We start from the raw sequence: 26,108 nt of genomic DNA on the forward strand, positions 1-26,108 counted from the left end.
ATCTACAAACAGGCTGCACAGAGGGACTTTTAGACATGTCCAAGGAACCTTAAAAAAGGGATCAGGTCGCAAGAGCCTCAGGAGCACGGGAGCAAAGCTGGTTCGTTGGAACCCAGGCCAGGCAGACCGGGTGCAGAGCAGGTTGGTCAGCCAGGCTCTGTGCGTCGAGATGGACGTCGCCAGTCAGGGCCAAGCATGTTGCAAGGACAATTTCCAGACAGTCGGGCTACTCATGCTCATAGTGCTTTCTGGGCAGCTCGAGTCCAGATTAGACTCTTTCAGGCGGTGTTGGTGGTAGGTGGTCTGTTACCTCAGGGTTTGGTACCGCACAGCTCCAGTAGGCCCTGTTGCCTTCACACTCAGTGGGGTGACATAGTTGACCTCCCAATGCTCTAGTGCCTCTTCCTGGGCAGCTTCAGTATTGCTTGGACCTGGAAGCTGCAATTTGTTAGGATGGACAATGCAGGTTCAGTGCCTGCAGTATGCAGAGGAGTAGCTTTTCTACTCCAAGGAAATTCTTGGGTGATTTTCGAAGTGCTGGAAGTCCTCTGGGGTTCTTTAAGTCCTCACAGTGGCAGGGCGAGACAGCACACCACACCACAATGGTTGAGTCTTTGAAGCGGCAGGCAAGGTTTCGCGCTCAAAGTCTTTAGCAATCAAACAACATCACACGTACAACATTGCCAAATTGCGTTGTGCAATTTTAGAGCATCAATTTATTACAAAACTTTACACAACATAGAGACACAACAACATTATTGCATTAGATGACATTCTTTAAAACAAAACAAATCATTAGACAATATATCAATATGTACACCTAATACAGAGATCTTCATAGCTCCGGTTCTGTGATTTCTAAAGTTAATCTGTCATTTCATCATACAAAACACAGCCCTTTAAGCTGGCATTTCAACACCCTGCTTGTATATTCCTTTAACAAGGGCTCAACCAAACAGTGTACCCGTTGGGCTCAATATACACCATCTCAATTTCAACTTATATTAGTTCACATTATGAGCCTCTATGGTAGATTCTTGCAATAAACACTTGTTTGGAATAACAACAGTAGAGGCATTTCAAACCCTATTCTGTATCTTACAGGGATCTCCTCAGAACACACATTGAGCTGAAACAAAAATAGAAAATACTTATATTAACAAACATTCTCATACGCGTCCCCTTTTCTCAATTTATCAGATCAACCAGTGTCTAAAGTTGAAGTCGGTATTTTTTAATAATTCAACAATCTTTATTTCGATCTTTGCGATCATAAAAGATATGCAGGCAAACAACATTACACCATTACAAACTGTATATAAAATAGATTCATCAGTTTAAAGTCCATAAAATCAATTTCTAAGTTTTAAAAAGCGCATCTTTAAGATAAAATCATTTCCTAGGTTTTGCAGTTACATTTTTAGAGTATGTCAGGGACAAATTAGTCATGGCACAGTGGAATCACTTATAATTCTAGCGCGAGCTCTCCACATTGCTGTCAGGAACTTTGCCATTATAAAAACTGTAGGAGAAGCAAGGTCAGTTTTGAGGACTCTATAGGCTGGGGCATAAGTTCGGAAGCCCAAGTTCCTTAAGTACGGCATGAGCCAGTAGCTCCTGATTTTGCGGTAGGCTTTACAGAATAAAACCACGTGTACATCATTTTCTAATTTATAGTTACACGCGGGACAGTTTGGTGAGGTCTGGTTTCCATCCCAGTTTTTAGTGAACGACCTCAAAGGAAGAGAACCATATCTCCATTGTAGGAAAATTTTCCTTGCATGTACAGGGGACATTGCGTCGAGGACATATTCGAAACTATAAATGACTTTTGTTTTAGTGAATATGTCAGTTAGGGAGCCTTCCCGGATTGAGGTGATGGAACTCTGCAGCATGAAACCATAAAAAAGTTTAGAAAGAGCTTTCCTGGAAAGCCTTAGAGATGTTATTTCTGGATTATTCCATAGCTCTGGGACTCCAAGGGTCATACACATGTCTCTTATATACTTGAGCCATTGAATTTTAGATACTGGTATCATTCTGAGAAGCTCCTGCAGTTCGCTTCTATAGGGGCTCAAATCTTGACTACTCCAGAGGCGCCTCCAATAAGTCAACGGTTTGAGGCTCACTTCTTCACTAATTGGACACAATGCCAAGTCCATTCTCAACGGGAGTAGTGGAGTGCTTGAAGGAAGTGCCGTCAGGTGTCTAATGAAGTTATTCTCGGCCACTTGTATGGAATGAAGCGGTGTGTGTCCCCATAATTCAGCCCCATAGATGATGCCGCCTCGTGCTTGGGCCTTATAAATTTGTAATGCTGGTGCCAGTGGGCGAAAGGGGGATTTTTTCGCGATTCTTGTGATTGCACCCGCCCTCTGGATTAATTTAGTGGTTGCTTTTGTTTTGTGTGGCAGCCAGGTTAAATTGTGGTTGAGTGTTATGCCCAAATACTCAATCACATTAACTCTCTCCAGAGGTGTTGGCCCCAGACATGGATTTGGGCAATTTTTATGCTTACGGCTCAGAATCATGAATTTGGTCTTCGTTGGGTTTATTTCTAATCCCCTTTTGTTACAGAAGTCCAAAAATCCATCCAGGATTCTTTGCAGCCCCATTGGTGTCTTTGACAGCAGCAGGGTGTCGTCCGCGAACATAATCGCCGGCACCCTACTGCTGTTCAATTGTGGCGCATCAATGTTGGCGATTCTACACAAGTGCTCTATCACCCCGTTTGTAAATAGGCAAAACAGGGTCGGCGCCAACACGCATCCCTGCCTTACCCCCCGTTGGACAGGGAACCTATCTGTAAGCCTACCTCCCTTTCCATATCTTATCCGGGCGTAATTATCTGTGTGGAGCCTAATGAGAATCTGGAGGATGTCTCCTGGGACACCCATGTCCTCCAATACCGCCCACAGCCTGGCCCGAGGGACCAGGTCGAAGGCGGCACGGAGGTCCACAAAAACTGCATAAAGTGACCCCCCTTCTACATGGGCAGTTTTCCAGAATAGAATATTTAGCCTCAGTATTTGGTCCACTGTTGAGACACCCTTCCTAAAGCCGGCTTGAAGGGGACTCAAGATCTCTGTCTCTTCCATCCAACATTGGAGTCTATCCAGGATCAGCCTTCCAAACAGCTTTTGACTGACATCAATGAGGCTGATCGGGCGATAGTTGGCGGGGAGCAGAGGCGAGCCCTTTTTGTATATCGGTACCACCTCTGCTCCCAGCCAAGTATCTGGTAGCCTCATTCCCCCCAGGACTGCATTAAATAAGACCATCAGATATGGAGCCCAGATCACGGGTTCCTGCCTAAAAAGATCGCCTGGGATCCCATCTAATCCCGGGGCTTTTCCAGATGGCAGGCCCGATATGGCCACCTCAACATCTTTCAGTGTGAAGGGGGCTGATTTGTGTGTGGTGGTAGTACTAGGTGCAGATGGCACTAAGGCCTCTGCCTCGGGGGCATACAGCCTCTGGAAGTGATCTTGCCAAACAATGGCCTCAATGTTTGGTTCAAATGCAGATGGAAGATCTGCGCAGCCATGATTGATGATTCTCCAGAATCTGCGAGAGTCCCTATCAGCTAGGGACTCTGCCAGATTCTCCCAGTGTTGTTTGTCCCACTCCAATCTTGCGTTATTTAGGAGTGTCTTATAGGCACGCCTTTTGGATCGGATCTCCTCCATACTACCTCCCTCTGTTATGGTCATAATAAGATCTTGTTTTGCCAGACGGCATGAACGATTATACCAGGAGTTGGCGAATTGCCTTTGTGCTTTCGGGCGGTCCTTAACAAAAAAGTATAGTTCGAGCTTCTGGGTTATATGAGTATGAATTTGAGCTAAGTCCTCATTTCTGTATGTAGTAGACAGTGGATCCCATAGGTCAAAAGCCTCCTCAAGAATGGGAATAATCCCAGCATAGAGGGAGGTAACCCTTTCTTCGCTGGAGGCGAGGCTATCCCATTTTATCCGCCTCCTGTTATTCTCTAGAAGGATTCCTCCTGTCTGTTTCTCCTCGCCAGTCGCTTTCTCCCAAGGAATCATGTATTCTAACTCCAGGGTATTATGGTCACTGTCATGTCTAGCTGTTATTTTAAAATCGACCACCCTTTTCCATGCCTTTAACTGTACAAGGATGTAGTCAGTTCTAGATTCCCTCCCTTGTTTATTAAAAGTGCATTGGGAAGGAATGTCGGACCGAGTGCGGCCGTTGCAAGCTCTCAACCCATGTGTGAGATTAAGGGTGTTGATCTGCACAGCCAGAGTTGTCTATGCTTTGGGAGGAGGTGCTTCCGTCCGAGGAACCTGCCAACTCGAATCCTCCTCTAGGGAGGGTCCATCGAGTAGACCAGGTAAAGGCTCAAAATGTGAGTTGAAGTCACCTCCTATTAGATAAGATAAGTTCTCGGGGATAGTTTCCAATAGAGAAGAGAGGGACTCTATAGTTTTGGAAGTGGACCCATTTTTAACTGGCCTTGAGTAGATATTAATAACCAACAGCTTCAAATGGCCTGGCCATTCAAGCACAACTGCCAGTATGTCTACAGAGTCTACTGGATATCTTGAGGCTTGGCATCCTATGTCCGAGGCCACCCAAATCGCTAAGCCTCCAGATGGTCTGCCTTTCCCACCCCAAACCGCAGGGATTGAGAATATATGGAAGCCCCGATAGTGGGTCTCGTCCCTTGACCAAGTCTCTTGAAAGAGACAGACACTATTTGATTGTATTAATTCCGCCCATGGATCTGTGTCTATTTTGTTTGATAGGCCAGCGACATTCCACGAGAGAATATTTAAGGTTTGTGGGGCTTGTTGGATGCCCGGTTGCCTAGGCATAGGGATTGTATTTTCTGGGAAATGAGGACTTACTATTTCACCCTCGACTACCAGCGGGACATCTCTAATGATATCCGAGTTATATAAAACGTCAGGTGGTTCGGTAATCCCGGAAGTATCCATCTCCTGGATACAGATTGGGGGGGGACAGTTCAGACATTTGTTTCCTGCCGTTTGCGCATAGAGTCGAGGTGTGGAAGCCAGCTGTCAATCAACCATTTCAAGGCAATCATAGTGGTTGTACAAAGGTAGGGGTGGTGGCTGGTAAACTCTCTGAGGCCACGGGTCATCTCTTACAAATCCACCCCCTCCCGTCCTTCTCGGGACAGTTTCCCATCCATGAGAGTCACTATATATATTTGGGCGGAATGGGGGTATTTGTGGTTGAATGAAGGGTATCCTCCTCCTTCCTTGATTGCCCTGCCAGTTTCCCTTAAAATTCTGGTAGTGTCCTCTACTCTGAGGCTTAGCCGTATATTCATTAGGTGGATAAAAAAATGAGAGAGGGACTGGCTGGATGTTACTACCTTCGTCTTCTAATGATGGATTACAGACAAAAGTCGCTGTTCTTGGGTCTCTAAAGCTCACCAATAGGCAATCACCGCTGATTGTTTTTGGACTCTTACCTACCCAGGAGACCCTTCTGACCATGCGAACATCGCTGGTCATGCCTCCAGGGAGTGGTCTATGTGTCGAGAGCCAGTTGATGACCTTATTTTTTAGAGACTCTTCAGTTTCATAGGAATCTGCTTTTAATTCTGGTACCCCAACTAAGATGGCAGTATATGGGGCGACCTCGGGTGGTAAATTGACAGTAACCGTTCTAGGTGCCTTTGCCTTTCTGTGATCATCCATATCATGGTTAGCGTTTAAGGAAGGTGTTGAGGAGTTTATTGATTGCGGGATAGGAAGCACTTTGGGCTTGTCTGCTATTAGTTGCTGTTTTGTTGCATGTGGATGGTTGGTTAAACCGGAGGTCAGTTTTGCGACAGGTTTGGGATTTGCTGTTGTGTGTTGGTTGGAACAAACATTTGAATTATTTTTGCCTGTCGTGGATGCTATTGCTGCTTCGTTAGATGTTACAAGTTTTTGAGTGACCGGACTACTATTATGTTGTGTATCTGTGTAGGATGATGTATGCCCTAGAACCCCAGGTTTCCAGCTGTCCATGATCTGCATAGCTGTTTTCTCTATTTTTATTATTCTCGCCTCCATTTTTATTAGGCGTGCTTCTAAAGGACCTATAATTGACTTCAGGAGGTGGCCTATATCAGCTAAGGTTATATCCTCTTCTGGTGACTCTAGGTTTTGGACTACAGTGGGTGGTATGTAGTCAGTAGGGATATTACTGTGCAGCTGCTGCGAATGGTCAATTACTATAACCGGTGGAGCTACTTCCTGGGTATTGTGGTTTGAGGTGACTAGGGTAGGGGTGTTCCCTGTTTGGTCTTTAGGAATTTTAGACTTTTTTCCCTTAGTTGGATTTTTTCCCTGTATCCTTTTTTGGATGGCTCCTTCCCTTGTTGCTCGATTGCTACTTGGCGTCCCTGACGAAACTGGGTTAGTGCTTACTACACCCAATTCCTCCTTGATTAAGACGGGGGATGGATTTGGTGTGGCAGTTGTCTCCCCCAAATTTTTGTCAGTGAGCAGTTGGGCAGTTTGTATTGAGGGCAATGGGAGAAGGCTCATATCCTCTAGATCATTTGTTGTGTCCTCAGTGAGGTCTAAACCATCGGATAGCTGGGACCCACCCTGATCACCATTTTGTGTTGTGTTTCTAATGCGCCTATCTTCAGGGGTTTTTGCCATAGCTATAGCACCCATTGAGGACCGCTTAACCCACTCTATCTCTTGGGAGATACGTCTTTCCAATAAATGGATATCGTCTATTAAAAGGGAGCCTGCTTTCAAAAAATAGTTATCAATTGTGCCCTGGGTTGGGGCGGTTGATGTATGGCCGGTAGCTGCCTGATTAACTTTGCTCCTGGTCTCCATTTGGCTCATGGTTGGAGTTAGGGCTGAGTAGGACGAGCGATAATGCTGTAGACTGGAGGATGGATATCTTAACAGTACCTGTTGTAAATGGGGTGGGCCAGTCCAGTCCTCTCCGTACTCGAACGGCCTCAAACGGCCCAGTCTTTGCCCAGTCTTCGCCCGGGCTGCGTCCCGCGCTGCGGGAGTAGGTGGTTATGATATAGGGGGCGTGTTGGACGGGGGGCGGGCCGGCAGGGAGAGCGGACCGGATGCTGGTCTCCGTGGTCTCGCAGGGGCTCCTGGTAGTCGGAGTCCCCTGCACACTCGCAGCCCCGCCGAGCCTCACGCCCAGCCGCCTTGCTACCTGTAGATCCGAGCCCCGCGCACTCCTGTGCGATGCTGCACCCGCGGAGCGGGTGCGGCGAGGTGTAGGTGAGAAACCGGGAAAGAATGCCGCCTGAAAGGGTCTGCCTCCGTGGATACTGTTGAGTCAGGAATCCCATCAGAAAGAGGTGCTGGGCGCCTTAACAGCCCTCAGGTGGACGGGGGGCGGGCCGGCAGGGAGAGCGGACTGGATGCTGGTCTCCGTGGTCTCGCAGGGGCTCCTGGTAGTCGGAGTCCCCTGCACACTCGCAGCCCCGCCGAGCCTCACGCCCAGCCGCCTTGCTACCTGTAGATCCGAGCCCCGCGCACTCCTGTGCGATGCTGCACCCGCGGAGCGGGTGCGGCGAGGTGTAGGTGAGAAACCGGGAAAGAATGCCGCCTGAAAGGGTCTGCCTCCGTGGATACTGTTGAGTCAGGAATCCCACCAGAAAGAGGTGCTGGGCGCCTTAACAGCCCTCAGGTGGACGGGGGGCGGGCCGGCAGGGAGAGCGGACCGGATGCTGGTCTCCGTGGTCTCGCAGGGGCTCCTGGTAGTCGGAGTCCCCTGCACACTCGCAGCCCCGCCGAGCCTCACGCCCAGCCGCCTTGCTACCTGTAGATCCGAGCCCCGTGCACTCCTGTGCGATGCTGCACCCGCGGAGCGGGTGCGGCGAGGTGTAGGTGAGAAACCGGGAAAGAATGCCGCCTGAAAGGGTCTGCCTCCGTGGATACTGTTGAGTCAGGAATCCCACCAGAAAGAGGTGCTGGGCGCCTTAACAGCCCTCAGGTGGACGGGGGGCGGGCCGGCAGGGAGAGCGGACCGGATGCTGGTCTCCGTGGTCTCGCAGGGGCTCCTGGTAGTCGGAGTCCCCTGCACACTCGCAGCCCCGCCGAGCCTCACGCCCAGCCGCCTTGCTACCTGTAGATCCGAGCCCCGCGCACTCCTGTGCGATGCTGCACCCGCGGAGCGGGTGCGGCGAGGTGTAGGTGAGAAACCGGGAAAGAATGCGGCCTGAAAGGGTCTGCCTCCGTGGATACTGTTGAGTCAGGAATCCCACCAGAAAGAGGTGCTGGGCGCCTTAACAGCCCTCAGGTGGACGGGGGGGGGGCCGGCAGGGAGAGCGGACTGGATGCTGGTCTCCGTGGTCTCGCAGGGGCTCCTGGTAGTCGGAGTCCCCTGCACACTCGCAGCCCTTCCGAGCCTCACGCCCAGCCGCCTTGCTACCTGTAGATCCGAGCCCCGCGCACTCCTGTGCGATGCTGCACCCGCGGAGCGGGTGCGGCGAGGTGTAGGTGAGAAACCGGGAAAGAATGCCGCCTGAAAGGGTCTGCCTCCGTGGATACTGTTGAGTCAGGAATCCCACCAGAAAGAGGTGCTGGGCGCCTTAACAGCCCTCAGGTGGACGGGGGGCGGGCCGGCAGGGAGAGCGGACCGGATGCTGGTCTCCGTGGTCTCGCAGGGGCTCCTGGTAGTCGGAGTCCCCTGCACACTCGCAGCCCCGCCGAGCCTCACGCCCAGCCGCCTTGCTACCTGTAGATCCGAGCCCCGCGCACTCCTGTGCGATGCTGCACCCGCGGAGCGGGTGCGGCAAGGTGTAGGTGAGAAACCGGGAAAGAATGCCGCCTGAAAGGGTCTGCCTCCGTGGATACTGTTGAGTCAGGAATCCCACCAGAAAGAGGTGCTGGGCGCCTTAACAGCCCTCAGGTGGACGGGGGGCGGGCCGGCAGGGAGAGCGGACCGGATGCTGGTCTCCGTGGTCTCGCAGGGGCTCCTGGTAGTCGGAGTCCCCTGCACACTCGCAGCCCCGCCGAGCCTCACGCCCAGCCGCCTTGCTACCTGTAGATCCGAGCCCCGCGCACTCCTGTGCGATGCTCGAGGTGTAGGTGAGAAACCGGGAAAGAATGCCGCCTGAAAGGGTCTGCCTCCGTGGATACTGTTGAGTCAGGAATCCCACCAGAAAGAGGTGCTGGGCGCCTTAACAGCCCTCAGGTGGACGGGGGGTGGCCGGCAGGGAGAGCGGACCGGATGCTGGTCTCCGTGGTCTCGCAGGGGCTCCTGGTAGTCGGAGTCCCCTGCACACTCGCAGCCCCGCCGAGCCTCACGCCCAGCCGCCTTGCTACCTGTAGATCCGAGCCCCGCGCACTCCTGTGCGATGCTGCACCCGCGGAGCGGGTGCGGCGAGGTGTAGGTGAGAAACCGGGAAAGAATGCCGCCTGAAAGGGTCTGCCTCCGTGGATACTGTTGAGTCGGTATTTTAGAAAAAGGACTTTCTTTTATGCCAATGAAAACTACAGATTTTGTGAAAATTAAATCAGAGGTGATAGAAGTTTTCGCAAAATTCTTTTAAAGGCATTTTTTTGGGACATTACTTTTCTGGTTACTACTGAAGTTTCAGGGTTGACGAACGATTCAATGTTTTGCCCTCAATCGAATAAAATTCCAAAAGAGATTATAATATTTGAACATACTGTATTCTCAGCAATCAGTGACATGGAAAAGCACTTTTGAAAAACAAAATTACAGATGGAAAATAAAATATATGGTCATGTGTGATCATGATGGGAGATGTTGAACTGATATCAGTACTGCTACGTGTGAAGCTGCTTGATTGTTAAATCAGCCTAGACTTACTGATTAAGGGCCCACCCCTTTGTAGCTGACAAAGACTATGGCAGGCACTTGGCTCTCTGGTTCAGCAGCTCTTCTTTGTCCGTATTCTTCTTAGCCTAGTTCCATCGAATCTAGAGGTCAGGGTCTAGGGGTGGCACCTAAATACTACATTTAGGGGCATTAAATGGTGTGACAGGTCATAGCTAATGGGCTAGGTTGGTAGCGACCACACCCTCATATGACCACTTCCGTTGTGAAGTGGTCATAACCCTGATCCTGGTTGGCTAATTCACTCCAAGATAAGATGGAGGAATAGGAAAAGTGGGGTCCACATCACCTGCCCTACCTTAGGGGTGGTGCTTGCTAAATGTGGGCACACTTCCTAATCTAACTAACGTTACTGCATGTCCTCCGACCAAAAGTAGAGCAGGACAGAGGGTTGGCATCCTGAAATAACTTGAGATGCCGGGGTTGGATATTAAAAATGGCATCACTTCTGAAGCTTCCCATCTGGGAATCCCATTCCGGCCTGGAGAAGGTGTAAAGCACCTCTGCCCAGAGCAGGCATTGTTCGCGGTCTCTGAGAGCATCAGTGTGGATTTAATAAGACAAGATGTTTGGTACTGATCATCCCTAGGTACAGTAAAGCCATCATGGTGCTAGGGAACACGTAATTGACTGGTGTCCAGTCCATGTACTCTGTATGCCTTTCCTGCACACCTACAGTATCCAAGAATAGACTTAGATATTGCTCAGGCAAATGTGACCACACATGTGATATAGTGCACCCTGCCTGCAGTAGGGGTGACTTACCTATACCTCAAGCAGTGTCTGTGGGCATGGCAAAGCACACAGATGATGTGTGCCATGTCAACTCTTCTGTTTTCTCTGCACCAAGACACACAGCCTGCAATGGCAAATGTCATGATCTAGGTGAGGGATCTCTAGGATGGCACCATTTGTGCTGCAGCCCTAGTGGGCCATTTACATGGGACTTACAGGGGTTTCTGTAGGTGTGCCAATGCTGGTTTTGTTTTGGGAAAGAGCGCTGGCACTATGAACCTTGTTATCAGGGACCCAGTGCATTTTCATTTTAAATTACATCATGTTCCAGGCACAAAGGGGGGGCTAACCATGTCAAAAAGGTACTTTCCTACATGACCCACCCCCCAAATGAAGAGGATGAAACTAACTTTTCCCTAGAGAGTCTTTAGCTTCTAAGTGGAAGAACCTGGAAAGGCCATCTGCATTGGCATGGTCAGATCCAGGTATTTGTTCCACTGTAAAGTCCATTCCCTGTAGAGATATGGACCACCTTAATAGTTTGGGGTTTTCGCCTTTCAATTGCATGAGTCACCGGAGAGGCCAGTGGTCAGTTTGAACTAGGAAGTGAGCACCAAACAAGTATGGTCTCAGCTTCTTCAGGGACCATACCACAGAAAAGGCTTCCCTCTCAATGGCACTCCAACGCTGCTCTCTAGGGAGTAACCTCATCCTAATGAAAGCAACAGGCTGGTCCTGGCTATCGTCATTGGTCTGGGATGGGACCACTCTTATCGCATGTTCAGAGGCATCCATATAAATTATAAACTGCTTGGTATATTCTGGAGCTTTAACAATGGTTGCTGAGCTCATGACTTCCTTTAGAGTGTCAAAAGCCTTTTGACGGCTCACTGTTCAGTTAACCTTCTTTGGCATCTTTTTGGAGGTCAGTTCTGTGAGGGAGCCACAATCGACCAATTTCCCTTCACAAACCTCCAGTACTACCCAGTCAAGCCAAGGAATGCCCTGTCTCGGGTCTGGATTGTTGGAGCTACCCAGTCCAGAATTGTCTGGATCTTAGGTTGCAAGTGCCCTGCTCTATCCGGCACTAGCTTGTCTTGATACTGAGGCCTCAAGGACCTTGCTAAGGTGAATCAGGTGATCCTGCCAGGTGGAGCCAAATTCAGCAATATCATCAAGATAAACTGCTCGAAAGGATTCCAGCCCAGCAAGGTCTTATTCACGGACCTTTGGAAGGTGGCAGGGACATTCTTTAGTCTGAAAGGTAAAACAGTAAACTGGTAATGCCCATCTGGGGTTGAGAATGCTAGTTTTGCTCTGGGGTCAGATCTATCTGCTAGTACCCTGATGTGAGATACAAAGTGTAGAGTTGTGTGGCTGCCCCTAACCTGTAAATCAGTTTATCAGCCCTAGGAAGTGGGTGTGCATCCATTTTGGTTAATGCTTGAGGACACTATAGTCCACACAAAACCTTGTCTCCTTCTTTCCACCCTGGGTGTGAAGTTTGGGGACTAAAACAACCTGGCTGGCCAGGGGCTCTCAGTTGGCTCAATGACTCCCAATTTTAGCATCTTGCTTACTTCAGCTTTGATGCTCTCCTTAACATGATTGGACTGCCAGCAGATTTTGTTTTTGAGAGGTAGGCTGTCCCTGGTGTCCACATCAGGGATCAAGGAGAAGAGCTCAGCAAACTGATTAGGACTTGCCTGCAATCAGACTGCTGTTTGGCAGCGACGGTGTCCGACAAGACTACTCAATTAGCTGACCCATCTTTACGGTAGTTTGAGGGGAGATCAGGGAGAGGTTCACTCTCTGCTTCCTGATCCTCATCTGTGACTATCAGCATGGTCACTTCAGCCCTGCCATGATAGGGTCTGACTGTTTACATGGATGACCCTCTTGGGGTTTCGGCAAGTGCTAAGGTCCGCCAAGTTGGTTTTTTTCTCAGTCCATTTGTCCTGGGGGACCCTAGGAGCAAGAGGCTCCAAAATGCACACTTTCTGCCCTGGTTGGAACTCCACCATGTCAGCCTTTTGTTCATACCAGAGCTTCTGGACCTCTTGGCTGGCCTCAAGGTTTTTGTTTGCATTTTCCATGTACTCAGCCATATTGGATTAAAAGGCCAAGCACATAGTACACAATATCTTGTTGAGGCTCATTGAGAGGCTTCGTCCATCCTTCCTTCACAAGTCACAATGGTCCCTTTACAAATGACCACACAGAAGTTCAAATGGGGAACACCTTACTCCCTTCTGCGGCATTTCCCTGTAGACAAAAAGCAGGCATGGCAGTAAGACATTCCATCCCCTTCTGAGTTTTTCAGGGAGTCCACCAATCATACCTTTCAATGTCTTGTTGAACCTTTCAGCAAACCCATTTGCCTGTGGATAATATGGGGTATTGAGCCTGTAGGTCACTCTACATTCAGCCCACATGTGTTTTAGGTAAGCAGACAAGGTTTTTACCTCTGTCTGATACCACCTTCTTAGGGAAACCCGCCATGGTAAAGATATCATGGAGAGCCCTAGCCACTGCTGGGGCAGTGATCGTTCTAAAGGGAATATATTCAGGATACCTGGTAGCATGATCCACTACTACCAGTATGAATCTGTTTCCTGATGCTGTTTGAGGTTCAAGGGGACCTACAATGTCAATCCCTACCCTTTCAAAGGGAACCCCAACTACTAGAAGTAAAATTGGTTGACTAACCTACTCGGAGTTTTTCTCTGGCCAAGCCAGGGGGATATCATGGGCCAATATTGGGATAAACTCTCTAAACTGTGGAGGCACTACCACTCTCCTAGTGGCACCAGGTTAGGGGTATCTGGCATCAGTGTATAGGAGTCCCTCCTCACAATAAGTCCTGTGGAAACTACTGTCACTTTCCTTTTCCTGATTAGTAGCTTGCTGCTTCAGGATTTCAAGATTGGGGGCACTGATCTTCCCTGAAGGGCCACCCGGGCCCCAAGACCTCTGCTGTGTAAGGCCCAAGCTGCTGGGGCTAAGGTACCTCTGGGGTTGGCAAGTCTGCCCCCTGAGGAGAGGGCACTTGATCTGGTCCCTGTATAGAAGTTGGCTTCCCAGGCTTCTTGCCCTTTCTCTTAAAAGGTTGGTCAATAATTTTAGGCTTCAAAACTTCTTTTTCACCCTGGGTTCTACTCTGTGATCTGGTTTTTACACACCCAAATTCAGGTATTCTCAGCATTGCTGCATGAACTTTTCTTTGTACCTCAGCCCATGCTGAGTACTCCAAATCGTTGCCAAGCAGACACTGCACAGGGATAGCAAAAGACACCACTACCCTTTTGAGGCCACTAACCCCTCCCCAATTTAAGGTCACCAAGGCCATTGGATGCACCTTAGCCTGACTGTCAGCACCGAGGACTGTATAGGTCTACCCAACCAGATATTAATCTGAGGACACCAGTTGCTCAGTCATCATGGTGATACTGGCACCAGTGTCTCTCAGGGCTTCTACCCTAATTCCATTTATATGTGGCTCTTGTCTGGATCTCTCCCAGTTACTGGGCCAGACAGCCAGGGTAGCTACATCCACCCTTACCTCTCAGATCAGAGTCACCTCAGTGAGCACCTTGACATGGTCAGGGCTCATCTGTGATCCCCTCTGGAGACCCACCACTGCATTTACTGCAGATGTGCTAGATGCATTCATTTTGTTTTTACAGTTGGGGTCCCCAATTCGGTGTCCAGTTACCTTGCAATCAAAACACCAAGCCTTCTTGGGATAACAGTTCTTACCCTGGTAATCGCCCTTGGACTATGAAGAGTTTCTGAGCCCACCCTTCTGATCAGGTTTTTGGGCACCTGAAGAAGACTCATGTTTGGTCTCTTTCTTTTGGTCACTCCCAACAGTGGTAGTTTGTGTCACCCTTGCTTTGACCCAGTAGCCTGCCTTCTACCCCAACTCAAGAGGAGAAAGTGGACCACGGTCAACTAAATGCTGATGTAGCTTCTCATTGTAACAATTACATAAAAGATGCTCTTTCACAATCAAATTGTACAGCCCTTCATAGTCCTGCACAACCTGTTAACCAATCTCCTAGTGTTTTCATGGAAAAGTCCTTGAATTCCACCCAGGACAAATTAGAGTCTCCCTGAAGTGTATTCTGTATTCTTCAGTGGTAACTCCAAAACCCTCAAACAGGGTACTCTTCAAGAGGTTATTAGACACAACATCTTGCTCATTCTATGTCAGGTGTCTATCCTTGCATTTTCCTGAGAATAGTTCCCTCAAGAGAGGAACCCAATTTCTTCTGGCTACCCTTCTAGCTAGGCAGTTCTTGTCAACAGCAGTGAACCATTTGGTGATGTCATCACCATCCGAGTATTTAGGGACAATCCCTTCGGGGAGTTTTGATTCAAAGGAATCTTCTCTCTCCTTATTTATAAAACTGCTGCCAGCAGAAATAGATCCTAGGGCCATCTCTTTTCTTTGTCTTTCCATGTCCAGGAGTTGAGCTTCTAATTTAAATCTCCTGGTTCATCTTTCTAGCACGAGTTCCTCATCTGGCTCTCAGTGGATGGACTCTGCCACTTTATCAACTTGATCACCAGAGCCATCCCCAGAAGTCTCATCTTCATCAGATTGAGGTAGTAGTTCAGGATGATCTCTTTCAAACTCAGCTAAAAGCCTTTCAAGGTTGTCTTTTTTAACATGTCTGTCAGTATTGATACCATAATCCTTACAGAGGACCCTTAGTCTGGCATTGGACAGGTCCATGTAAGAGGCCAGGTCGAGCTCCATAGCCTGGTTATCAGTATCAATCATTTTCCTTTTACTAAAGTTGGGAACTTGTTATGTAGTTTAAAAAACTCTAAAACGAAATAACTATACCACCAATATAGGAAGCAGGCTCTCTTTATAGAGTGCTAAAATGAAGTAAATTGTGTAGAAAAGCCATTGAATCCCTTACTGGTACACAGAGGTTAAAGTAGATTATGCTAATGCTCTTTTTTGTTTAATACCTGTTTATTGAGTATAAGCAAAAAAAAAGTGACACGTTGCAGAGAAGGGGGGGCAAGTGTGGGGGGGCAACAAAAACTGGTTACAGAATATACAATCAACCTTGTGCCCCTGCAAAGGGGATACATCCAGTTCCATAGGATTCAAAACACAAATGGGATGAGGGCCCAGCGACTTTCCAAAACACAAGGGACAACAACTAAGAGAAAGTCCTCGCCAAACCCAAGGGGGAAGCCATGTAGGGTGCCAGAACGCAGAGGCCCAGCTAGAGTTCGATTGTTCAATAAAGGGAGAAAACAACAACACAGTCAGTGAGTCAAACAGTTTGTCATGGCTAAAAAGGCCTGATCAAAGCAAGGCCCCCCGCCCACTTGGAAAATACAATTCGTACTGCAACAATACCAATACACTTTACAGCAAATAACACAAGAACCATCATATAACAAGAAAAGGACAGAAAAGGAAACCTGAGAAAGGTTAGGACAGGAAGAAAAAGAAAAGAACAGTAATAAGTGCACTCCTCAAAGGGGGAGAGAAGGGAAAAGATGATAGAAGCGGGTGCGCCAGGAGGATGGGGAGGTTGGGGAAAGGCCAAGGCCCGAAGTGTCTGCCCAGCAGGCCAAGCAGGTTACTCCGGGGAGACCCGTCTCGTGCCACGAGAAAAAGGTTCCAGGGGATCGTCAAACAGCTGTAGAGCCCGCAGTCTAGGGGGCATCAAGTGGGAGTGTTCGGTTTTAGTAAGATAGTGTATAAGTGGACGCCAGATGCGGTCAATTCGTGTATCAGTGTGAGTGAGGTGGGCCGTAAGCAGTTCCAGTGAAAGCCGGAAAAACCATGCAGCAATAGTAGGAGGGTGGGGCCACTTCCAGCAGGAAGCAATTGGCTGTTGCGCTGCTCCTAGTAAGTGAAGGATTCGATGCCAGTGTGCCGAAGTCATGGCCTTCAGCATGCCGGGCTGAATGCCCAAAATCGCTAGGGACCGGGAAACCTACCACCTCTTTAATGTGACTGAGGACCTCCTTCCAAAACATAGTGAGACCCAAGCGAGACCAACAAATGTGCAGGAAGTCCCCTCTATCAGTCCGGCATCACCAGAAAATCAGAGGAGTGTTCTGGAACATCTGATGGAGACGGGTAGTAGTATAATACCATCACGTGATCAGTGTACAGGCAGGTTCGCGTTGGGGAATGCTACGGTATACCTTAGGGATGTCCCTTCACAAGCGGCTCCATTCCTCTGGGGAGATGTCAGCAGCCAGATAAGATGCCAAACGCGCCTGGTAGCCATGGAGCGGAAGCTGCCGAGAGTGTTGGAGGACAGAGTAGGTTTTGGAGATAAGTCCCCTAGACCCCTCGAATCTACGGACCAGTGACTAGAAGGGGGTGAGCTGTTGAGTCACCTCCCGGGAGTACGCTGAAGAAGACAGTCAATGACGCAATTGACAATACTGCAGGGGCAAATTATCGGTGAGATGGAAAAATTGTTTGCACTGACAGAGCCCTGAAAGAAATCCTGGGGGACACGTCGACCCTCTATGGTCCAAGCCGCAAAAGCCTGAAGCTGAAAAGCAGGGGGGAACGCAGTGTTGCGTGTTAGCGGGGTGTTGGGGGAAGGTAAGGTCGTAATGCCCCGGGAGAGCGCCAGTGTATCCCATATCTCCAAGACCGTTCTTGTTGGAGTAGCTAAGTAGGCACTGCGAGGACGTGCCTCACGCAGGAGCCAGGCTAAATCCCACAATGGTTGACAGGCCACCACACGGTCCATGAGGAACCAGTGTTTCTCGCTTTCAGGAACGATCCATTCCGATATAAACCAGAGGTGACAAGCCCAATAATATTCCGGTAACTTAGGACATGCCAGGCCCGAGATCTGGGTAGCATGAGTATTTTATGAGAGAAACTGGGACGGGACTTCCCCAAATGTACTTGGTAAAATCATGTTGTAAAGCCTGGATGTCCACGTGCGGAATGGGAGTAGGAAGAAACTGGAACAAATAAAGGATTTTAGGAAGATAGGACATTTTAACAGCATGAAGGCTTCCAAACCACGCTAGGGGGAGACCTTCCCATCAACGCATTTCATTGCGGATAGAGTTCTGGAATCCTGGCCAATTGAATGAGGGCCAAGAAGCGAGCGTAGAAGTCAGATCTAAGCTCAAGTAGCGAATCGACTCGTCAGTCCATTGCACCGGGAGCAGGTCCCGCAAACCCTGGACCTCCGAGGCTGAAAGCGTGAGATTGATAGCATGGGATTTCGCCAGATTAATCCGATAGCCCCATGCAGCCTCAAAGGACCCCAAGAATTCAGCCACTGCGGGCAGAGAGGTCAACAGAGAAAACAAGGACAAAAGCAGATCATCAGCAAAGAGGGAAGCCTTATGTTCAGTACCTCCAATACGGATACCCTGCATACCTGATTGCAGTGTATAGCAATAGCTAAGGGCTCAACGACAAGTGCAAATAATAGAGGAGAACGCGGGCACCCCTGGCGAGTGTCTCGGTGGACAGAGATAGGAAAATTGGTTGAGCCCTTGAAACGAACAGAAGTGGTAGGTTTCGCATAGGGGGACATCAATTTAGAAATAAATCCAGGTCCCAAGCCAATCTTCTGGAGGGCTGTCCGGAGGAAGCCCCAGTCCACGCGATTGAATGCTTTCTCGGCGTCAAGGGAGACCAGGCAGGCAGGGATATCTCTGATACGCGATTTTCCACCAAGTGGGCAATCCGCCCAATGTTGTCGGCGCCCTGACGGTGGCGGATAAACTCCATTTGATCGGGGTCTATAAGGCACGGGTGGTGGGGCTCCAAACAGTTGCCACGATCTTGGTGAATATCTTGGCATTGGTATTTAACAGGGCAATGGGCGGAAAGAAGCCGCCAGGGTCGGGTCCTTGCCAGACTTGTAAATGTAAATGTATTGCGACTTATATAGCGCACGTATCACCCGAAGGCATCAAGGCGCTTGCCTTGGGAACCCAGAGTTGCAGCGTGGGACCCCATGATTAGAATAGGCACCGAGACGAGAATTATCGAGTCCGTGGACATTTTTGGGCTCAGGACCCTGCCGCGTAGGGAATTGAACCCTGGTCCCGGGCCAGACCTCTGCATCAGGGTCTGCCGCTCTAATCAGTGAGCCACACTCCTCCACTTGGGGACAAGTACTATTTCCGCTTCGTTCATCGTAGGAGAAAGGCCCGTATGATCAGTAAAGCTGTTAAACAGATGAAGCAGGTTATCTCGCAATTGTGGATAGAAGACCCGATAAAAAGCAAACGGCATATCGTTGGGACCCGGGGTTTTGCCTGTCGGGAGCTGCTTCAATGCCTTAGCAATTTCCTCATGGGAGATAGGCTCAACGAGTACCTCAGTAAAGTAGGGATCAATGGGGTCCCAAGGACATGAATCGAGGAACGTCTCAACAGCCTCCAGTGGGCAAGGATCATGGGCGTAAAAATCAGTTTAAAAGGCCATTAAGGTACGGCCTTGTCCACTTCCATGATAGCCCAGGATCCAATGAGGCGCTTGAGCTTCGCAATATGAGATCGGGCAGTCTGGACCCGCAGACGGCGCGCTAGGCATGCCCCGACTTTATCACCACCAACATAAAATATTGGTTTAAGGTTAACAAGGAGATATTCAGCCTTATTAGTGTGCTGTAAGCACAGTGGACCGCCTAGGGCAGCCTAATGCTCTTTTTGTGGGAGTGTGGGCGAGCAGTTAGGCTTATCAAAGGGTAGTGCTAAGCATTTGTTGTACCCACAGAACCAATAAGTGATTCACACACTCAAGAATTAATCCAAGACCAATTTCTTAAAATAATATTGATTGTTATGTATATTTTAAGACCAATAACTTCGATCTACAGTAAGTACTTATAAGTTACTATTTTTATGACTAAGGAAAATATATAATTTTTGCGTGCAATAATGCACCATTGAAGTCAATAGAGAAAAGCGGAAAAATGCATATAAAATCAGGCAACGCTTTCACGAAGTTCACCTTCTTGTTTCAGGTCAATAGCAGGGCCAGATCCAAAGTTCCAGCAGCAGACAATCGGGACTGTCCTGGATTCGGCCAGGATTAGGTTGCGCAGCGACGAAGGGGGTCACCTGGAAAGACACTCCACAAGAGGACTTAGAGGTACGTCCGGTGAGTCCCACTGGAGGGAGGCGGTTGCAAGGGTTGCAGGACCATGGGAGCATGGCTGGTTCGTTGTTACCAAGGCCATTGGAGCCAGGTGCAGAGCAGGTAGGTCAGCCAGGCGTCGAGTGTCCTAGCGGTCCGAAGCAGGCAGCTTGGAGAGGCAATTTAGGGACAGCTGGGCCACTTAGAATGTGGGTCTCAGGGGTCTCGATGTCCCTAGATGGGAGCCTGCTTCTGGTATAGTTGGAGATGGCACAGACTCTGTATCTCACTGTTTGCTGCTAGGGTTCCCGTACCCCGGGTATTGGTACAGAGCGGCTCTGTTAGGTCCTACTGTCTCCAAACCTGGTGAGGAAACAGATCTGACCCTTCGGAGCTGGTGTACAATTCGTACTGCAACAAGCAGGTGTGGGTGCTTCGTCAAAGTCTTCAGGGAGCAGCACATCGACAAAGCGGACCTAGCAGGATCGGTGCCTGCAGTGTGTAGGGGAGTAAAACCTTCAATCCAAGTTTGGTTCTTGGCTCTTTTTCGAAGGCTGGAGGAGCTCGGGGGTTCTTGGAATCGTCACAGGTTCAGGACAACCCGGTACACCACGACTGTCGAAGACCCAGAGGAAGCAGGCAGGGCTTGGCATCTCTTTTCTTCTGCAGCAGGGTATCAGTTCTCAGGCATTGAGTCTTCGTTGTCCTGGTCTTCTTCTTATGTGTCAAATCTAAGTTCCTGGTTTAGGGATTCCACCTAAATATGGAATTTCGGGGTGTTACAGGGGGACACACGTATTTACCAATGGGATACCTACCTTTAGGATGCCTACACCCTCTAAGTGACCTCTTTCTCTGGGAAGAGGTACCACCGTAGCCCTGATAGGTGGTTCCTCCACCATCCCATGATGGTAGTTTGTCAGGTGAGGGGTTCAAATCACCTGCCCCATCCTAAGGGTGGTGCAGGCTGAATGTGGACACTCCTCTTAATATAACTAATTTTCCCGCCTGTCCTCCTGCCAAATGTGCAGCAGGACAGTGGGTTGCCATCCCCCACTATCTGGGGAAGCCTGGGATGAATTTCAAAGGTGGCAACGTCTTTGAAGCTTCCCACTGTGAAAGGCCGTTATGGCCTGGAGGAGGTGTGAAGCAGCTCCGCCGTCAGCAGGCCTAGTTTCTGGCCTCTGAGAGCGCAGTCTCTCACCCCATGAGGTCAGAAACATGTCTGGTGGTGGCAGACTGGCTATGACTAGTCCAAGACCACACCAATGTTTGGTACGTTTTCAGGGGACCCTCTAAAGGGTGTCCTGCGTACATTTATGAATAAATCCCTCACTGGCACCAGTGAGGATTTATTAAGACAGGATTTTTGATACTAAACATCTTAGGGTACAGTGAAGCCATCATGGAGCTAGGAACCTCGTAATGACAAGCATCCAGAACATGTACTCTTTATGGCTTCCCTGTACACTTACAATATCCAAGAATGACTCCGATATTGCAGGATCCTATCTGCTCATGCAGATATATCCACACATGGAATATAGTGCACCCCGCCACAGGGCTGTAAGGCCTGCAGTACAGGTGACTTACCTATATCTCTTACAGTGTGTTGGGACATAGCACACAGCGGTGTGTGCCGTGTCGACTCTTCGGTTTTCCCTACACTGAGACACGCAGCCTGCAGTGGCAGTTTGCACAATCTTGGTGAGTGGTCTCTGGGGTGGCATAATTGTGCTGCAGCCCCAGTGGACCCTCTTCTGTAACCATGCCCTAGGTACTAGGTGGTTCAGTTTACTAGGGCCTTACAAGAGTGAATGACATTGTGCAAATCGTGGTACAGTTTTGGGAAAGAGATCTGGCACTTGGAACCTGGTTAGAAGGGACCAAGTGCACTTACAGTTCGAAATCACATCAGGCATCAAGCAAAAAGTGGTGGCTAACCATGTCGAAAGAGGCACTTTCCTACAGCGGTCATAAGCTTAGCAGCAGCTGAGCAGCTCCTGCCTATCTTGTTTCAATTTTTTCTTTGGAGGAGGACCCAACCTGGACCCCACGTTTGTCCATTAAGCTTGCTCGCTTGACTCACTGCGTAATACCCAACTTTTAACGCCTCACCACTTTCAAATTTCACCAGCCACCACTGTGTGTGTTGTGTGAAGTACAATACATGAAGGGTGAAGAGTTGTGTACACATAGTGAGTGATGCGTTTTGAAATAACACATCCAGGTTATAGATAGAAAAGTGTGAATGCTGAACTTTACGCACAGACTGAGTGGGTGCGCTGAATGCATGCGAGGGTAAAATGCATAGAGGCATTAGAGTTGTACAGAAAGTGTACTATGAATGGATGCTGAGTGAATGTGCCTGCAATTGTACATTTTATGGAGGAACCTGGGTTCCATTTTGGAATTCCAGGCCTGCCTGATAAAGACATGAGGAGGAAAGGAATCCCCCAGATAGATTTGTGTATTGTTTATTTCTGTGAGCTTGATGGAACACACTGGAGGGAAGGAAAATACTCCCTTTCCATCTCAATAGACTGCTCTTTGATTCAGTGATAGATCACAAGGAAGTGTCCTGAACACATTCAGAAGGGAGATGGGGCGGATAGGAGAATCGTGAAAAGTAGGGATAAGAGTCTGGGTTTAACTCTTTGATGCACATATCACTGTGTCTGACATCCAAGTGTAAACTCTGCTCACTCCCATGAATTATGTTGTGGCCAATCAGCTTCAGGGTTGTGCCTTCTGTGTCAGACAATTTTTCATGAAGGAAGGTGGAAAAGAGTTGTACCCACTTCTAAAGAAGCATAACCTCTACATAAAACTTCAAAGACCCACACCCTGAATTAACTTTGGTGTCTGGAAAAGCACTATAAGAATGGAACGCTAATTCCCAAAAAATTTGTCCTTTGCCAAGCAATCAGACAGCTGTGTGTGTAGGGGAAGCTCTGCAAGACTTCTGTCTGTGACGAGGACTGAGGGCACACTGGGTGAGGGGATATCACTCAGGACATCACCTGCCCTCGAGCATCGTCTGACTGCATGCCAAACCCAGTGTGCCCTGAGAGGGGAGAGTTAGAGGGAGCAGGTCCAGTGGGAAGCCCTGCATAAGAATTCTCTGAGCAAGGTGTGAGGCTATGCATCAATCGGGTCATTGCCTGTGTGTAGTATCGACTTTGAGTACCTCATATGCCAGGAGAGGGCTGCATTGTCCTGAGTTGTATAGGAAGCCCTGGGCAGGAAGCACCAAGCTGCGCCGCCACACCACCGCGCCGCAGTGCTGTCGTGTACTAGATGAGGTCATGGGTGAAATGAGTTTGGGCCACGAGTGCAGGACCTGTGACTGCCGAGATCGGCAAACCTGTATGCCAGTAGGGGCTGCCGTAGCATAGGGCGAGTCTGTACCCAGATTGTGGTTACCGCTGCAACTCCATATGCTAGGAGGGACAGTCGGTACCACTGTGCCATTTTGGCCTAAATTTCGGGCTGATGCCTGTACCGAAAAAAAACTGCTGTTACCAGAGGGTCCAGCCCTCAAGTCATGATCTGCACCTGACAAAGTCCTTGAGGTTCACTGAGACACCACACACCTTCAGAATTCCAGTCGGGAGCCAGAGGCACTCACCAGAAATCCCACACTCCTCTTGCTCTGCTAGGGGGAAATGAGCCACTTAACTTTTGAGTCCATCGAGAAGCAGCTCACTAGAAACAGACTGGCAGCACTGCTCAACAGGATCAGCCTTCAGACATCGCGAGCGGCCCAACGTCGCCATACAGGATCCGGTCTGAAGAGCACCAGAGGAGAGGACACTCACTGCACTGCTGAACATTGCCATACCACCGGAGTGGGTAAGACTGAAATCGGGCCTTTGCAGCCCCGGGGGACTTGCTGCTAATGATGTTGCAGCACTAAACACACGTTTGACTAAGTTCCTAAAAAGTCATAGGAAAAACTCTTGCGTTCGGCCTAAGAGCTTGCAGTCCCTGATGCGGCCACCAGTGAATGGGGTATAACCCTGAACAAGTTACATGAAGGATGGCCTGATAACTGCTAGAACACCAACCTCAAGGGGGATTGTATTATTGCATTTGAATGCAGCATCTGTTCGCATGTGTAGATTTAGAAATAAAATACAAAATGTTCTAATAAAGGCCAGTTTATGCTTCCTTTGTGGGTGCTCCCAGTTGCATACTGCCCTGCAATAAACATCACTCTATACAAGGCAGTGTCTGGGAAACAGTCTGAAAAAACACTTGTAAGCAGAACCACCACAAACTGGTTCTAAAGTTTCAGACAGTGGATCTACATCTCCTGTCTGCCAGTTTTGCATAAACATTGGACCCCAATACCCAACTTGTTTTTTCAGTCCTAAGTCATTTGTGACCAGTGAAAGGAGTGCCCTGCAAAATACTCAAATGACTGCTGTGCAACCAGGGCTGATGTCTGCCTCACAGCTGGACTACCAGACATGGGGGACATCACCTTAGTTTGTCTTGTAGTTCCTATATTACCTATACAGGATCTGCACTTTTGGATAACATAAACTGTGGGATTGGTGGCAGACTGATTCCATGCACTCTCACCAGATAAGTTAGCCTGTCTGTATCAGCTAGCACACAGTACTACTATAATCTCCTTTTACCAGGGAGAGAATAGATTCTGAAAACCTCAGAATATGACAACGCTGATCCCCAGGATCGTGGAAACAATATACTATTTTTCGCTCAGTCACTCGTGCCCACTTAGTTTGTCTCAGAGATACACAGAATAAACATACTGGTGCGTTTCAATAAGAATTTATTGAACAGTTGTTACTCTAGCGTAGAATAGATAAGCTACAACAACCATTAGACAGTAGCAGAAATATATGATTAGCAGTACCACGAAAGTAAAGGGATCGTACAGTTCTACCTTTTTGCAGTAATCCTGAATACATACAAGTACATAAAATACATGATAATAAGTGCATACTCCTTCGATGCCTCCCTAACTAGATGTACCTAAATGTACCTAGCATCTGTGTGGGTGTTATGCCAAGAATCCCTCTAGGATTGAGTCAACCCCATTACCTGAGAATGAGAGAATATGGGACCCCGTCTTGGTCTCGAGTTGGACACCCCGCGAGGGATGTTAGACCCCCGCGAGCTGGAGTGTCTGCATTCAGATACCTCAGCGTCTCAGGTCAGTGTGTCAGTCGGGTAGACGTCTTTCTAAACAAGATATGATGCATATATACCGATACTAGTTAAACAAAAAATGGGGCGACCCTGTGTCCCTCAGAACTTGTGTATGTATGAGTAAACAAAAGACAATATATATATATAAGTACGCTTAGTGTCATATAAATTATTCTGATTTCTTTATACATTCGTATCTCAGCTGTCTAAATATATGAAACACATAGAGAATAGTAACACACGTGACTCAAATTGCTGTCTACTGTTTTGTTTTATATAAATTAAATCATTTTTATATATTTTTACATTTGTAATCAAGGCTGTCAGTACAAGGTGAAATTTGCAGTTAATGGGTGATCAAGTGACATTAGTGCTCAGTGCAAATGTAGTGCTCAGTGCAAATGTCAGTGGTGTGCAATCTATACAAAGTGTTTAAAGATATGTACACGGGGGAAAAGGAATAGGCCAAATATTTAGGGAACGCAATAACTCTGTTGGATGTTAATGAATCTTTGGTACGCAGAGCCTTTGTCAATCTGGATGTGGGGAGGTCGTCGACGTTTCAACCCAAACTATGCTCCCTTAGGTAGTCAAGGGGGGTCTTGATCAGGACAGAACGGGGATAGGGGAGTGACAGCCCACAAAGAACCAGAGTAAATCCTGGTTAAGCATTCATCTTGTGGCACCTGGAGGTAGAATCAGAGTGGGCCCAGGCGATGTCTATCTCAAAGTGCCGAATCTAACAGCACAGGAGGGCTTAGTGCTGCCGAGCGAAAACAGGCATTCGTCCTGTGTAATTGAAGCCGTCCGTCAGTACTGAAGGACGGCTGCGATTACACAGGACCATTGTCTTTTGTTTACATATATATACCGATAGGTCTCCCCAGGGGTCCTACCTTGCTGTGTTACTGTGCCGGCCTAAAGGATGACGTCTGACCTGAACTTTATACAGAGATATTATACAGAAGATGGTAGTCCTGCTGTGCTGCCAAGAATCCTCATGCATAATGTATGAGATTTGAACTATAGAAAACCCTCAATCTGAATGCAGTGTTGTATCTGGGTAAAAGGTCAGTGCCTAAGAACCGTTATTTATGAAATGCAGGGAAGAATATAGGTGAAAGGTTGTGATGTTACCTGCTCGGTACCTAAATGGAATATAACACCCACTCCTCGTCCGACTGGACGATATATGTAACTTATTACTGTACTACTAGCCTAACTAGATATAGGATGAGTA

General features: G+C 48.6%; 1 protein-coding gene across 5 annotated transcripts in view; it reads right to left on the reverse strand.

Annotated features, from left to right (window-relative positions):
* Nucleotides 1-696: 696 nt before the first annotated feature.
* Nucleotides 697-26,108, reverse strand: part of OSGEPL1 (O-sialoglycoprotein endopeptidase like 1) — a 429,995-nt gene continuing 404,583 nt past the window's right edge. For all 5 annotated transcript variants that reach the window (XR_013609033.1, XR_013609031.1, XM_078683695.1 and 2 more), the window contains one exon: nucleotides 697-1,129. Coding sequence is in view for 1 of the 5 variants with exons in the window: in XM_078683696.1 (XP_078539822.1) it covers nucleotides 1,099-1,129 (31 nt within the window). In the remaining 4 variants the exon portion in view is untranslated. The remainder of the gene's footprint in view (nucleotides 1,130-26,108) is intronic.

Source organism: Lissotriton helveticus, chromosome 3_1, assembly GCF_964261635.1.
Source record: "Lissotriton helveticus chromosome 3_1, aLisHel1.1, whole genome shotgun sequence".
NCBI classification, from domain to species: domain Eukaryota; kingdom Metazoa; phylum Chordata; class Amphibia; order Caudata; family Salamandridae; genus Lissotriton; species Lissotriton helveticus.